The 15,304-nt window shown below is 45.3% G+C and overlaps 1 protein-coding gene across 1 annotated transcript in view; it reads right to left on the bottom strand.

The window, feature by feature from the left end:
* LOC115467832 (presequence protease, mitochondrial-like) overlaps window positions 1–15,304 on the bottom strand; it is a 57,072-nt gene that overhangs the window by 15,712 nt on the left and 26,056 nt on the right. The window contains exon 5 of the mRNA XM_030199353.1: window positions 14,433–14,547. Coding sequence (XP_030055213.1) covers window positions 14,433–14,547 — 115 coding nt within the window. The remainder of the gene's footprint in view (window positions 1–14,432; window positions 14,548–15,304) is intronic.

Genomic DNA, 15,304 nt, shown 5'->3' on the forward strand with positions numbered 1-15,304 from the left:
GCATCGACTAAACATCTCAGAAACTTTGAAAGGGCCTTTGGAATAGCGAGGACTAATGGAACAAAAATAATCAGTAAAGATCTAATTTCTCCTTCCATTACATAGCTTCCCACTATTCCAGAACCAGTAAGATGTTTAAAAGCAATTCCTAAAGTGGGTGGGATCCTGGCGCCGCTGCCATGAGGGCCAAAGCCCCAAAACTGGCTTCTGAGTGCACAGCAACATCTTCCTTGTAGTGCTTGGCAAAGGTACACAACGATGACCACATCGCCGCCTTGCAAATATCTGCTGGAAACGGTATGGTAGTCTCCACCCAGAATGTCAATGTATGCCTCGTAGAATGAGCCTGCAAAGTCTGAGGAGTCTGCTTTCCTGCAAGCAAATAAGCCAATGCACTAGTCTCATTTGGCTGTCTTCCAATTGTGGTCTTAGAATCCATAAGGCCATGCTTCTGCTTACCAAAAAGCACAGTGGTCTGATTTGCAAAACTCATTTGTGACTTCCAGATATCTAATGAGGACTCTACACACATTGACAAGCTTCAAGGAAGAACACGGGGCTTCTTTGTCCTCTGTAAAAAAAAAAAAGGACAGAAGTGCCACAGATTGTTTGAGATGAAATGCTGATACCACTTTCGGAGGAAAGGAACCATACACAGGGAGACCCCCATCTCCAAAAAGCGGAGAAAGGAATCTCAACAAGACAGAGCCTGAAGCTCCAAAACCCTATGTGCAGACGCAACAGCCACCAAGAATGTTGTCTTTAGTGCAAGATCTTTCAAGGAGGCTTTCTGGAGTGGCTCAAAAGGAGGATTCTGAAGGACCAAATTAAAATTCCACTTTGGACACTGCAAGCGGCCCACTCTCCATAAAAATGGAACAATATCCAGGTGAGCTGCAAGAGACATCTTTTGTAGCTCGCCCCTGAACAAGCCAAAGCCGTAACGTGAACTTCTAGAGAACCCAACACCAATCCTTTCTGAAGATCTGCCTGGAGAAATGCTAGAATGTGAGCAATCTGAGCAGAGAAAGGAGAAAGTCCGCACTCAGAACATCAGCCCTCGAACATCCTCCACACCCTTACATATGTCAGGGATATAGAGCATTTCAGAGTTTGAAGAAAGGTAGCAATGATCGAATCAGAACAACATTTGTCTCAACTGAGCACTTTCAATTGCCAAACTGTAAGACCAAAGGGGCATGGATCCTCTATGAGCACTGGCCTTGCTTCAGAGAATCCCCGTACAGCAGTTGAATCACGTCCATATAATCACAGCCAAGGAGTGCCTATTAAGAAAGTCCGCCTTCACATTCAAGGACCCAATGATATGAACTTCTGACAAGAAGAGAAGCTTTTTCTCTGCCCAACTCATCAGGGAGGCCGCTTCCCCCGCCATTGGATGACCTTGGGTTCCACCTTGCTTGTTTTAAGCCACCACCATCACACTGCTGGAGAAACCTCAGACTGGGCCCCTGCCAGAAAGGAAGCGAAGTCATGCAAGGCATTCCGCACTGCTCTGAACATCAAGCAATTTATCAACCCCTGAGACTCTGTTCCATCCAGGTGCCCAGTGCCAGATGGAACTTATAATGAGCTCCCCAACCAGACTTGCTGGCATCCATTGTCACCACCTCCCATTGCATTATCGGAAATAGAGCTCCAACTGTCAAATTCCTGGCAACCAGCATCCAAGGAAGATGAAGGTCATACTTCTGTGATATCCAAGACCAGCGTCTGAGAAGAGACTCTTGTAATGGCTGAATGTGAGCCCATGCCCATGGCACCACTTCCATCGCCACCATCACTGACCCCAGACTCTGGGCCTGCCTTGATTAAGATGACAAATCTGTTAAACCAGCTTCAACCTCCTACATTGTGAGGAAAATCCTCTTCCTTGCTGTGTCAAATAGAAAGACCAGATCCTCCAGCACCTGTGATGGGGTTAGTCTAACGCAGTCGCTGGGTTGGGTGATCAATTTTGAGAAGAGCAGACAACTTTGTCAGTCACCACCACACTGTCCAAATAGGATGACGCAAGCATGTGCCAGTTATCGAGATACAGGTGCACTCTTGATTCCCTTGTGCTGAAGGAAGGCCGCCATCACCATCATAACTTTGGTAAAACGTTCTTGGTACCGTGGCGAGACCGAAGGGCAAAGCCCTGAACTGGAAGTGATGGCCCCAGCACCCCAAAATGCAGAAACCTCTGATGTGGCAGCCATATAGGTATATGCAAGTACACCTCCTTTAGATCAAGGGTGGAGAAAAATTCTCCCACTTGAACCAAGGCCATGACTGCTCTTAGTGTTTCCATGCTAAAGCAGGAAACTCAGAGGCAGTGGTTTAGACCTTTGAGATTTAAGACCGGATGAAGGTGTCTTCCTTCTTTATGACAATGAAGTAGACGAGAGTATCTGCCTTGTCCCCTGTTCAGACTGGGGAACTGAAACAATAGCCTGGAGCGCCAGCAAGGAATCTACAGTGGCCAGAACCTCGACCGCCTTGGTTCCCTTTCAACCTGGAGACATCAAGAAGAGAAGGACCAGGAGGGAGAACTAAGTTCCTGCGGCACTACAAAACCAAAGACTGTAATGGACATACCTCAACCCTCATCCCCCCCTCCCTAACTTCTCCAATGTATCTACCAAACACGAACCTTATTTTACCACAATAACACCTTTAATTGTTCATACTGCAACTAGCGAACGCCGTTGCGGTACCATGTAAGCCACACTGAGCCTGCAAATAAGTGAGAAAATATGGGATATAAATGAAACAAATAAATAAAAGTAAACTACAACTTGCAACCTTCTGTAAGAATATCCAGAACCCACTGGTCTGACGTGAATTTGGCCCACACCTCCCGAAACTCCTGAAGACGTTCTCCTACCAGAAGAAAAGAGCTGACCAGCCTCACATCATCGCAAAGCTCAGGTGGCATTGGGCACTCTAGCTGACTGAGAGGAGGACTTCCTGTCCGCATGAAAGAAAGATTGGTGTGTCTGAAAGCAGGACTTCTGACCATACTGCTGACAACCAGGCTGATACCATCTGCTGTCTCAAAATCGAGAGTCCCCTCAAGTTTACCAGAGGCTTTTGGCTTATCCTCCAGCAACTGCTGTGGCTTAATTTCCCCCAGTTCTTTCACCAATTTACCGAGATCTTCTCCAAACAGCCACTTGCCCCAAAAGGGCAGTTTAACTAGATGTGACTGACACTGAACCTGCTGCCCAATGCCACAACCAGAGTTGCCAACGTGCTGTGCCATGACAGCCAAAGACATACTACCGACCATAACTCATAAATATGGCATTAAATAGCATCCATCTAGTAAGCCAAGCCCATTTCCAGCTGGGTGTTGTGGCACCCATCTAGTGCTGCAGACTGCTGATGCTACTTCAGACATGTTCTAGCCACTAACAAGCTGTACACTGTCACTTGAAGACCGAAAGAGACCACTTCAAAGGCTTGTTTCAGCAAGCTTTCTAGCTTCCTATCCTGTAGGTCATTTAGTGTAATGCTCCCTTCCAACAACAAGGTGGTCTTCTCAAGTCACTATCGTAACAAGGGAATCCACCCTGGGAAGCTGAAATTTCTCTTTCTCCTCCTGAACCAACGGGTAGAGGTGAACCATGGTTCTTCCCATTCTCAGCCCCTGTCCGGTGAGACCCATTTTGCTGTAATCTGTTCTTGAATGTCTGAAAACATCGGGTCATCTCCCTCCTCTAACGGCTCCTTCAAATAGACTAAGGCCACATCAGATAAGGACTAGAAAGCAGAAATAGATATCCAAGAGCAGGGGCGTATCTGCGTGGGGCCTCAGGGGCCTGGGCCCCCGCAGATTTTGCCCTGGCCCCCCCTACCGCCATCAACCCTCCCCCGTGCCCGTTCTTACTTTTGCTGGCGGGGGACCCCAACCCCCGCCAGCCGAGGTCTGCTTCCACCTGCCGCTGCCTTCAAAACTTCTTCTTCAGCCGGCGGGGGACCCCAAACCCCCGCCAGCCGCCCCGCGCTGTTTAAAATTCATCTTCGGCCTCCGTGGCCGTGCTGCTGGGATAGGCGGCGCTGTTGAAATCCACTTCGGAGTCTGACGTCGTTGTACGTTGTACGTGCTGCGACGTCAGACTCCGAAGTGGATTTCAACAGCGCCTATCCCAGCAGCACGGCCACGGAGGCCGAAGATGAATTTTAAACAGCGCGGGGCGGCTGGCGGGGGTTTGGGGTCCCCCGCCGGCTGAAGAAGAAGGTTTGAAGGCAGCGGCAGGTGGAAGCAGACCTCGGCTGGCGGGGGTTGGGGTCCCCCGCCAGCAAAAGTAAGAACGGCAGCGGGGGAGGGTTGGCGGCGGGAGGGGGGTGGAGAGACTAAGTCATTGGTGGCGGTGGGGGCTCGGCGGCGGGGGGGGGGGGCGCTAAAATGTGCCCCCTCCCTCTGGCTCTGGCCCCCCCTACCGCCGGAGTCCAGATACGCCCCTGTCCAAGAGTGAACAGATGAGGCTAAACAAGATCTGAGAGCCTGAGGGGCAGCGAGGCAAGAAACTGAAGAACCTTGCAGCAATTTTGACCCTGCTTCTGTAAATAGGCCTGGTTTAAGAGCAATAGAACTCCAGAGAAAAGAAAGATCCCAATGCAGTTGAATGCTTTGTCGGACCCTGAAGTTGTAAAACGGGGGCTGTGCTCCGTGCATGATCAGACAGAGGCTGTTCCTCACTGCCAGTTGGCCCCAACAAAGTGGCGCCCGTTCCCATGCTCTCTTGAATCAAACTGCGCACCAGCCCTACCAGAAAGCCCGATGTCCTCGGCATATTTGGATGCTGTGCCAAATCCAAAGACATGCTGCTGGCAACCATTTCCCCCCCACATCCTTTGGGATTCCTGGTTTGCACCCTGGCTTGCATGCACAGCACTGTCCCGATGCTGGCTGGTGGGTTCAACAGCAGAAAAACCACTTAAATGCCTCCGCAGGAGTCACCATTCACCCTGGCTGGCACAAAAATAAGAACATAAAAACATAAGCATTACCATCAAGCCCAGTATCCTGTTTCCAACAGTGGCCAATCCAAGTCACAAATACCTGGCAAGATCTCAGAACAGTAAAACAGATTTTATGCTGCTTAACCTAGAAATAAGCAGTGGATTTTCCCAAGTCCATCTTAATAATGACTTATGGACTTTTCTTTTAGGAAAGTATCCAAACCTTTTTTTAAACCCTGCTAAGCTAACTGCTTTTTCTGGCAACAAATTCCAAAGTTTAGTTACATGCTGAGTGAAAAAATATTTTCTCCAATTTGTTTTAAATGTACTACTTAGTAGCTTCATTGTGTGCCCCTACTCCTAGTATTTTTGGAAATGGTAAACAAGCGATTCACTACTACCCGTTCCACTCCACTCAGTATTTTACAGACCTCTATCAAGTCTCCCATCAGTTGTTTCTTCCCCAAGATGAAGAGCCCTAGCTGCTTTAGCCTTTCCTCGTAGGGAAGTCGTCCCATCCCCTTTATCATTTTTGTTGTCCTTCTTCGTACCTTTTCTAATTCCGCTATATCTTTTTTGAAATGCAGTAACCAGAATTGCACACAGTATTCAAAGTGCTGGAAAAGGAGAGCTCCACCGGAAACAGCGAAGAGGTGAAGGGAGGGAAGTAGTAAGTTCGAAGGGCACCAGGTATGACTCTGCAGTCTCAAGCCACCAAAAAAACTGAGCTGGGGACCAGGAGCAAATCACTCAGAACCAGAGGGTGAAAAGTGTGTCTATCCACCTGCTGGAGATGATTCTGATGCAAATTCCACCCCTTAAGATTCGTCATTAGATTCTGAATCTGCCTATACTGCTCAGGAGGAATTGAGTATGCTTGCTGCTCTGCCCTTCTCTGTTGCCTATACCTGCTGCTTGTCTCCTGCCCCCCCCCCCCCCCCCCCCCATTTCTGTCTTCCTATGGCCCTCTATCTAGATGGAACCCGACAACTGCCTTTACACAGTTGCATTGGAAGCTGCAGTTGCTGCCACTGTCAAAAAAATTTTCTTTAGCTTGGTTGGTGGTCTACACATGGGGATCAGGCCCTTATATAGCAGCTTAATTCCCTAGTGGTAGTACTGCAAGACTGCCGCTAGGGGTTGTGGCTACCATTTTGAAGCCATAGCTGGCCATGGGTGGCACAGACTACTCTTGTCTCAAATCCATTAGACATTAGTGAAACCTTATGGTAAGTCCAGGGGTGATGGGAAAACCAGGGGTCTGCTAAGGACCCTTTAATGTGCTAACCAGGAGAAACATGCCATGGCTTTATTGCCTGATGCTCCTGAGATAGAAAAATATAAACAACTTTTTACTGACAGTATTTTTCCCCAGGCCCATGGCTTGTGGTGTTATCACAAGCCACATTATTCCATTTACTTAATGAGCTGTTTTCAAAAGGCGTTTGACAAGGAACCTCATGAAAGGCTACAGAGGAAATTGGAGGGACATGGGATAGGAGGAAAAGTCCTATTGTGGATTAAAAACTGGTTGAAGGATAAGAAACAGTGAGTGGGGTAAATGGGCAGTATTCACAATGGAGAAGGGTAGTTAGTGGGGTTCCTCAGGGGTCTGTGATAGGACCGCTGCTTTTTAATATATTTATAAATGATTTAGAGATGGGAGTAACTAGCGAGGTAATTAAATTTGCTGATGACACAAAGTTATTCAAAGTCGTAAACTCGCGACAGGATTGTGAAAAATTACAGAAGGACCTTACGAGACTGGGAGGCTAAATGGCAGATGACGTTTTATGTGAGCAAGTGCAAGGTGATGCATGTGGGAAAAAAGAACCCGAATTATAGCTACGTCATGCAAGGTTCCACGTTAGGAGTTACGGACCAAAAAAGGTATCTGGGTGTCGTCGTCGATAATACACTGAAACCCTCTGCTCAGTGTGCTGCTGCGGCTCGGAAAGCGAATAGAATGTTGGGTATTATTAGGAAAGGTATGGAAAACAGGTGTGAGGATGTTATAACGCCATTATATCGCTCCATGGTGCGACCGCACCTTGAGTACTGTGTTCAATTCTGGTCGCCGCATCTCACGAAAGATATTGTGGAATTGGAAAAGGTGCAGCGAAGGGCGACTAAAATGATAGCGGAGACTAAGGAGGCTAGCGCTTTTCAGCTTGGAGAAGAGACGGCTGAGGGGAGACATGATAGAGGTATATAAAATAATGAGTGGAGTGGAACAGGTGGGTGTGAAGCATCTGTTCACGCTTTCCAAAAATACTAGGACTAGGGGGCATGCGATGAAACTACAGTGTAGTAAATTTAAAACAAATCGGAGAAAATTTTTCTTCACCCAACGCGTAATTAAACTCTGGAATTCGTTGCTGGAGAACGTGGTGAAGGTGGTTAGCTTGGCAGAGTTTAAAAAGGGGTTAGACCATTTCCTAAAGGACAAGTCCATAAACCACTACTACATGGACTTGGGAAAAATCCACAATTCCAGGAATAACATGTATAGAATGTTTGTACGTTTGGGATGCTTGCCAGGTGCCCTTGGCCTGGATTGGCCACTGTCGTGGACAGGATGCTGGGCTCGATGGACCCTTGGTCTTTTCCCAGTGTGGCATTACTTATGTACATTTGAATGCTTTGCATTTCATTACTACATAACCTTCATATTTATACGCATTATGGTAACAACACATTAGTACACTTTAACACGTGTTTAGGGGCAAAGAATGCACATTAGGGCCTTAGCAAACCATAATAACCTATCCCCCAAGTCAGTTATTCACAAAACATTCATTCACAACTTTTTTGAAATGGGAGTCAAAAAAATAAACCCTCAAGGCTCCTTCTAAATCCTACATTTTAAATTATTTGCTTTATAGTCCAATTTAGAACCACTTTTCCAATAGTACATAAGCTAGGACAACAATGTTTTCAGGAAAGCCCTTTTATTTACTTATTGCATTTGTATCCCACATTTTCCCACCTATTTGCAGGCTCAATGTGGCTTACAATGTATCGTTGTTGGTAGATAAAGATTAGAAGACAACAGGTAGTGTTGCATACAGGCCGTGAGTAACATAATCAAGAATATAAACAAGCATTTATGATAAAGAAGACATTTCTGATATAGGTAGGTGTGAATAATATAATAGAAAATATAAAACAAGCATTTATAATAAAGAAGACATTTCTGATATAGGTAAGGTGTCGGTGTGTTATAATTACATCTTTGATCTTTGTGGTATGCCTTGTTGAAGAGGTAGGTCTTCAAGGATTTACGAAAGTTTGTTAGTTCCCAGATAGTTTTTAATTTGCGCGGTAGTGCGTTCCATAGCTGTGTACTCAGGTAAGAAAAGTCTGACGCATGCATTAGTTTGTATTTGAGACCTTTACAGCTGGGGAAGTGCAGATTAAGGAACGTTCGGGATGATCTTTTAGCGTTTCTGGGTGGTAAGTCTACCAGGTCTGACATGCAGGCTGGGGCATCTCCGTGAATTATTTTATGAGTTAGAGAGCATACTTTGAACGTGATAAGTTCTTTGAGTGGAAGCCAGTGTAGTTGTTCCCTTAGGGGTGTAGCACTTTCATATTTTGTTTTTCCGAATATGAATCTGGCTGCGGTGTTCTGGGCAGTTTGGAGTTTGATAATTTGCTCTCTGCATCCGACTTAAAGTGCATTGCAGTAATCTAGGTGACTGAGCACTAATGACTGTACCAAGTTGCGAAAGATGGATGGTCCTTGGGAAGAAAGGTCTTACTCTTTTTAGTTTCCACATTGAATAGAACATCTTCTTGGTTGTATTTTTCGCATGATTTTCAAGTGTGAGATGTTGATCAATGGTAACTCCAAGAATTTTCAGGGTAACAGAGACGGGAAGAGACAGTTTGGTGTATTTACGTTGGCGAATTTACTTGTGTTATGTTGTGAGGTGATTATAAGGCATTGTGTTTTTTCTGCATTAAGTTGCAGCTGGAATGCATCTGCCTATGAATGCATAATATGGAAGCTTTTGTTTATGTCGTTGGTAATTTCCTAAATCATTTTTAAACGGGATGTAGATCGTTACGTCATCTGCATATATATATATGGATTGAGATTTTGGTTGGATAGAAATTTGGCTAAAGGTGTCATCATTAGGTTGAAGAGGGTCGGTGAAAGAGGAGATCCTTGGGGGACTCCATATTCAGGTATCCATGTGGCTGAGGTATTCGAGTTAGATACCACTTGGTATGATCGTGTGGTTAGGAAACCTTTGAACCAATTGAGAACATTGCCTCCAATTCCAAAAGTATTCAAGGATGTGTAGTAGTATTCCATGATCAACCATATCGAAGGCACTGGACATGTCAAATTGTAGAAGTGTTTTTTCCGGCTGCGATCGCTTGTTTAAATTTTGACATGAGGGTAACTAGAACTGTTTCAGTGCTGTGGTTGGATCAGAATCCTGATTGGGAGTTGTGGAGTATTGAGAATTTGTTTAAGCAGTTGGAGAGCTGTTTGGTCACCGTTCCTTCCGTTACTTTGGTTATCAGAGGAATAAGATGCTATTGGACGGTAGTTAGTTAGGTCGCTTGAACTTTTCTTTGCATCTTTGGGCATAGGGGTGAGTAGAATATTTCCTTTATCCTTTGGGAAGAGTCCGTTTTGTAGCATGTAGTTCAGGTGTGTCGTGTTCTCGAGGACCTTGGCATTCTGTCAGGCTTCTTCCCCGGGAACCCTGGGTACGTGAGTCCTTGGACCACGACCGAGGAGTGGCAGTGGCAGGCAAGATCACCTTCGGAGCAGAGAAGAGATGAGGCTGTACTGGAACCCCGGACCAGAGTCCTGCACTGGAACACTCGGGACTGGAACGCACCGGACCGGAACACACTGGAGTAGGCTTCACCTACGCTTAGCTACCTTTCCCCAAGGGTTGAGCCCTCAGGTTCGAGCAGCCAGTAGGGCTTACAGGAAAACCAGAACTGGAACCAGCAACAGGAACAACCAGTCAGGATCCAGTGGTGCTCCCAGGTACCTAGGCTAAAGCAAGGCAGACAGGCAGGGAAGAGGACACAGGAGCTACATACAAGCTAAGCTCAAGGGAATGGGAATGACAGCTACGCTTGCCAGAGGAAGGGTTAGACTGGAGCTACAGTAGCTAACAGATAGAAAGGAGAGAAATGGCTGCAGCATCAGCCGCTGACCAACCTCAGACAGGGAGCAGCACCACTGCACAGGGATAACAGAAAGGCTAGAAGCCCACAGAGAAATAATAAACACAGAAAGGCTGAAAGCCTGCAGGTCAGAGAGATACACCCAGAAAGGCCTGGAAGCCCACAGGTAAAAGGGATATACGCAGATAGACTGGAGGCCCTCAGAGCAATGGGCACAGAAGGGCTGGAAGCCCACAGAGCAATAGACACAGAAGAGCTGGAAGCCCACAGAGCAATAGACACAGAAGAGCTGGAAGCCCACAGAGCAATAAACACAGAAGAGCTGAAAGCCCACAGAGCAATAATACCCTGAGCCTGAAGGCAAGGCCCACCGGTGATAGTAACTCGCAAAGCAGAAGGGATGGAAGCCCACAAGAAAAGACAAGGAAAGCTAACTGTGCAAACAGCACACTAACCTCGGGACCTAAGGCACTGCGGAGGCATTGGCAATGCAAAGGCAAAGGCTGCAGTCTCTAAGTGCTTAATAAAGCCCTTCAACAGCAAAGGCACAGCTGCAGCAATCTCTAAGCACTTCGGAGGCTGTTCAGGCACAAACCACAGAGCAGGCAGAAAGCACAGTGAAACACAGAAAGGCTTCCCACACCCAGGTGTAATGTAGTGAAGCAATTAGAGTCATGCTGGAAGCAGCCAGCACACAGAAAGAGCTAACCCAGGCAACACCTACAGGTGCAGTATAGTGAGGCAATTAGTGTCATGCTGCTGGATGCAGCCAGCACAGAGAGCCAGAGCTAGCTCAGAAAGGACAGACAGAAGAAACAGGAGCCACCTAGGAAGCTAACCCCCAGGAATAAGGTAAGTTTGAGGGTGGTCAAGGCCACAGACGTGACAAGGTGTTCCGTGAGGTCAGATATGAATTGTTGAGGGGCCGTCTTTATTAGGTTATTGGGACACATGTCCATTTTACAATGAGACTTGGCGAACCTTTTGAGCATTTGGGAGATGGTATCATCCGACAGTGTATCGAAGTTGGTCCAGGTTCTATCCGCTGGGTATTCACCCGGGTTTGGGTCTAGACAGTCAAGTAGTTTTGTGTAGTCGATGGTATTGGTAGGTATCTTGAGTTGTAATTTTATGATTTTCTCATTGAAGTATTTCACGAGATCGTCTGCTGCTGGTGTGTCTGTGCTGTTAGAAGTCACCGATGTAGTATCTACTAATTTGCTCACAAGATGGAAGAATTTATGTGTGTCCTTGTAATCTGATCCAATTATAGTTTTGTAATATACTCTTTTAGTTTGTCTTATGGCGTATTTATATTTTCCAAGCGTTGAGTGTGGAGTCGTTTTTCTTTTTATTCCATGCTCGTTCTAGTCTTCTAACTTGTGTTTTTAGTTTTTTCAGTTCTTCGTTAAACCACGGTATAGAGTTCTTTCTGTGTGAGACTAGTTTGGAGTGGTGCTTTATTGTCTAATATGTTTCTGCATCTGTTGTCCCATTCTTGGAGAAATTGGTTTGTATCAGTCTCTGCAGTCCATCCGTTATCGTAGAACTGTTGCCAGAATATTAACGGATCTATTTTGCCTCTCGTGGTATAGGTTATTTGTTCTTGTTTGTGGGGTGTATCTTTCATTCGCCATTGGAGGGAGAGATTTGCTTTATAGTGGTCGGACCATAGTGTGGGTGTCCACTTTGTATCTATTAGTACTAGGTTTAATTCAGGGGCGAATTTGTGTGTGATATATAGTGCATGTCCTTTGATGTGGGTTGGCTGTGTGTTTGGCCTATGAAGATCCCATAATTGGAAGAATTCTTCGCATTCTTGGGTGTTTGTTGAAGTAGGATCTTCGAGGTGTAAGTTGATGTCCCCTACTATGAGAAGGTTAGAGGTAGAGACGTATGTATTCGATATAAAGTCCATGAAATGTGTCTGGCAGTCCTGCCAGTTGCCTGGTAGGACTACGTTAAGGTGTTCCTGCAGGTTTGGGTGGTTGATTCTAACTGAGACGATTTCAAGTTGGGCCAAGATGGATTCGGCTATGGTTGTGACGTTGAACTGGGATCTGTAGATTATGGCTATTCCTCCTCCTCTTTTTCCATTTCTTGTCCAGTGGATGATTCTGTAATCTGGGGGGCCATAGATCTAAAATTATGGGGTCTTAAGGTCGTGAATCCAGGTTTCAATGATGAATAGGCGATCGAGCTTGTCAGTTGTGATCCAGTCTGTTATTGTTGTCATTTTGTTAACTACTGATCTTGCATTTATGTAGCCCAATTTAATTGGTTGGTAGGGTTCAGTTTGGGACGAGGATGTGTTGATTTTTATTAGTTGTCTGTTCTCTTGGTATTTGGTTTTGTTGTGTCCTTTCTTCCCTGTCGGTTATTTCCATGTGTGGTTGTTTTTCCTTTTAAATGGTTGTTGTTCTTTTGGCCTGGTGTACTGTGGTCGAGTTGTCTGTAGGGTTTATATGCTCTGGGTAGATTGTTATTTGCGTGGGGGGTTGTCCATGCATAGTGGATTAGGGGGAGAAGGTAGATTATTAGTAGTAGTAGTTTGTTAATGTTCATATTGGCGTTGTTTGATGTAATACAGTAAGCAATTTAAAGTGGTATTCAGCAGTGCAGACCACTATTTTTACATTCGGTGGTGTAATATGTTGTCTTTAGAGTGGTCTATTGGTTAGTGTTATCGGTCTAAGTTAGCATTACAATTCAAAATGGGTCCGTACTATAAATACAGAAAAAAAAAAAGTTAAAGGGTGCAATACGAGTATTAGAAGTCTAGACTTGTGAAATGAGCACTTCAAGATGTAAAACAATACGAGTGTTAGAGGTCTATAGTCTGCGAAATGAACAGTTCAAGATGTAAACCGTTTTGATCCGCTTTACAATAATCGACGGTATAGAATTTAAACAATAATAAACAATAATAATAATAATAATAGAGGTTTAGAGTCAGACAATCAATATACTATAATGCTAATAGAGGTTTAGAGTCAGCAGAGTAATTTAGTCTTTGGTTGGTCTATTTCCACTTTCCTGTGTTGTCTTCAGAACTCAGAGATCCATTGTTTAGGGGAATTTTTTTTTTTCTCAAGTGGATTACTTACGTTTTATGTGCAGGTGTTTTTAGTACAAGTTGTGGAGACGGAGTCTTTTCCATTGGTCCCTCCGAGCTCCTCTGTGCGACCTCCTTGCATTTTGTCTATTGAGGATCGGTTCGGCTGGGTGCTAGGAGGTTGAGATCCATTGAACAGTTTATTTTCTGATTCGGTTAGTCCTTGCTGGGCTCACTGATTCGCTCTGTGTCTTTGTTGGTATCACTGCTCTGGCTCGGTGCAGCGAGGTGGGTGTCAGATCGATGCGGCCCACGTGTGTGGATCGCAGCTTGGAGCTGATTTCGGGGTGTTTTGTTGGTGGGGTGCCGTCTCGTTTAACCCACGTGTGTGGGCTTTCCGGGGTATTTTGTTGGTGGGGTGCCGTCTCGTTTAACCCATGTGTGTGAGCTTTAGTTTGGTTTGACCAAGGCGGTCCATGTTCTTGGGTGTTTCAGGAAGATGTTCCGTCTCCGTCTCGGGTTGTGGAGCCCTTCTGGGTCATCACGCATCCAGGCGGGATGCTCCCGTGAGTCTGGGCGGGCGAGGGTGGTCGTCCGGCCATCTCTCCAGGGATTTGGGTCTTTCCCATGTCACCACGCGCCTGGACAGAGCGCGCCAGCGGATCTGGTCACCTCATGGAGAAGGCTTATCTGTTCTCGGGGCTCCGGTGCTCTCCCTGGGTCAGCGTGCGCTTGGATGAGTTATGCCGGCAAGGGCGATGGCCACAAGTTGTTCGTCCTCACAGCTGGCCGTCGATTTGGGCCTCGGGCTCGGCGTCATTGAGGCCATGGAATGTCGGGCATCCTGGGCCGCTCAGGTATGTGCCTCTGCGTGGAGTGACTGCCCCTGTGTCCATGTGGGATTTTGCGGAACCGTTCCGGTCCGCGTTTTATCTGTCGGCTGTTTTCGGTAGTCGTGTTCGGGTAGCTAGGGTGCTGGAAAGCAGAGATCTCCTGTTGTTCGGCAGAGCTTCTCGCTGCACGTCCTACCAGTCGGCCATCTTATCATACTTTGTATAATGAAAACCTAAGCAGTTCCTTTGTTTAAGAAGTGAGAATGAGAAATTCGTACCTATAACTGACAAATCTCCCAGACCTTGTTGTTTGATATAAGATCAGCAAATGAAAACATATGAATCAACCTGAAAAAAAAAAAAAAAAAAAAAAAAAAACAGACCTTTTTTTTTTAAGCAACAAAGTGTCCTACCAGAAATCCAGTTCTTGCAAGCGCGGAAAGAATACAGCATCCAGATATACAGATAGAAGGTTCTGAAAATCCTTTGAATTTTGGGTTGAAAATGGGTACAATGTATAGTCTGCAGCTGCAATTAAATTAAAAAAAAAAAAAAAAAAGAGGTTTTAAAGAATTTGGAGTACATACCTTGCATTTTTAGACAAATTTACTTTGACCACAAAGTATTTAAATTTCACTACATCATAAGAATTTGACAGTGCTCAAATCTGTCCAATTCCTGTTGAGACAAAAATTCAGTCCAACAGAAACATACTAGAACTGTCAAAATGTAATTGATCTTTCAATAGTTCCTTATATATGTAGTTCTCAAACTAATCTTAAGAGAAAAAATATATCTGGAAGTTTACATTAAAAAGCTCCCTAGGAGCCCTGTTTACTAAGCCATGCTGTAGGCATGGACACTTTTTAGCGTGCACTGATAGACACACCCATTATATTCCTATGGGTGACTCCAGCATTAGTGCGCGCTAAAATGTGTACACGCCTACAGCGCAGCTTAGTAAACAGCCCTAAAAGTCAATGTGAAAATGAGATGTATACAGGAAGACGTCTGAAACAAGAGTCAATTTTAGCAAGAATGATACTTTTGGTTCACAGACAAGAGCTCCAAGAGGCGCTAGTATGCAATAAAACAAGATACTAAGACAAACAGTAAAATCATTAAAGAAATCTCAGAAATAAAATATATTTTTATTGATTTATAACAATGCAGTTATTTCAGCAATTATTTATCGTATGACGCTACCATTTTGCAACACTTATGCCTAGCAAACTGCTCTCCTTCTGTAATTCCTTGCTAGATGTCTACCTGCTTTGATCAGAAA

The sequence above is a fragment of the Microcaecilia unicolor genome, chromosome 1, assembly GCF_901765095.1.
Source record: "Microcaecilia unicolor chromosome 1, aMicUni1.1, whole genome shotgun sequence".
NCBI lineage: Eukaryota > Metazoa > Chordata > Amphibia > Gymnophiona > Siphonopidae > Microcaecilia > Microcaecilia unicolor.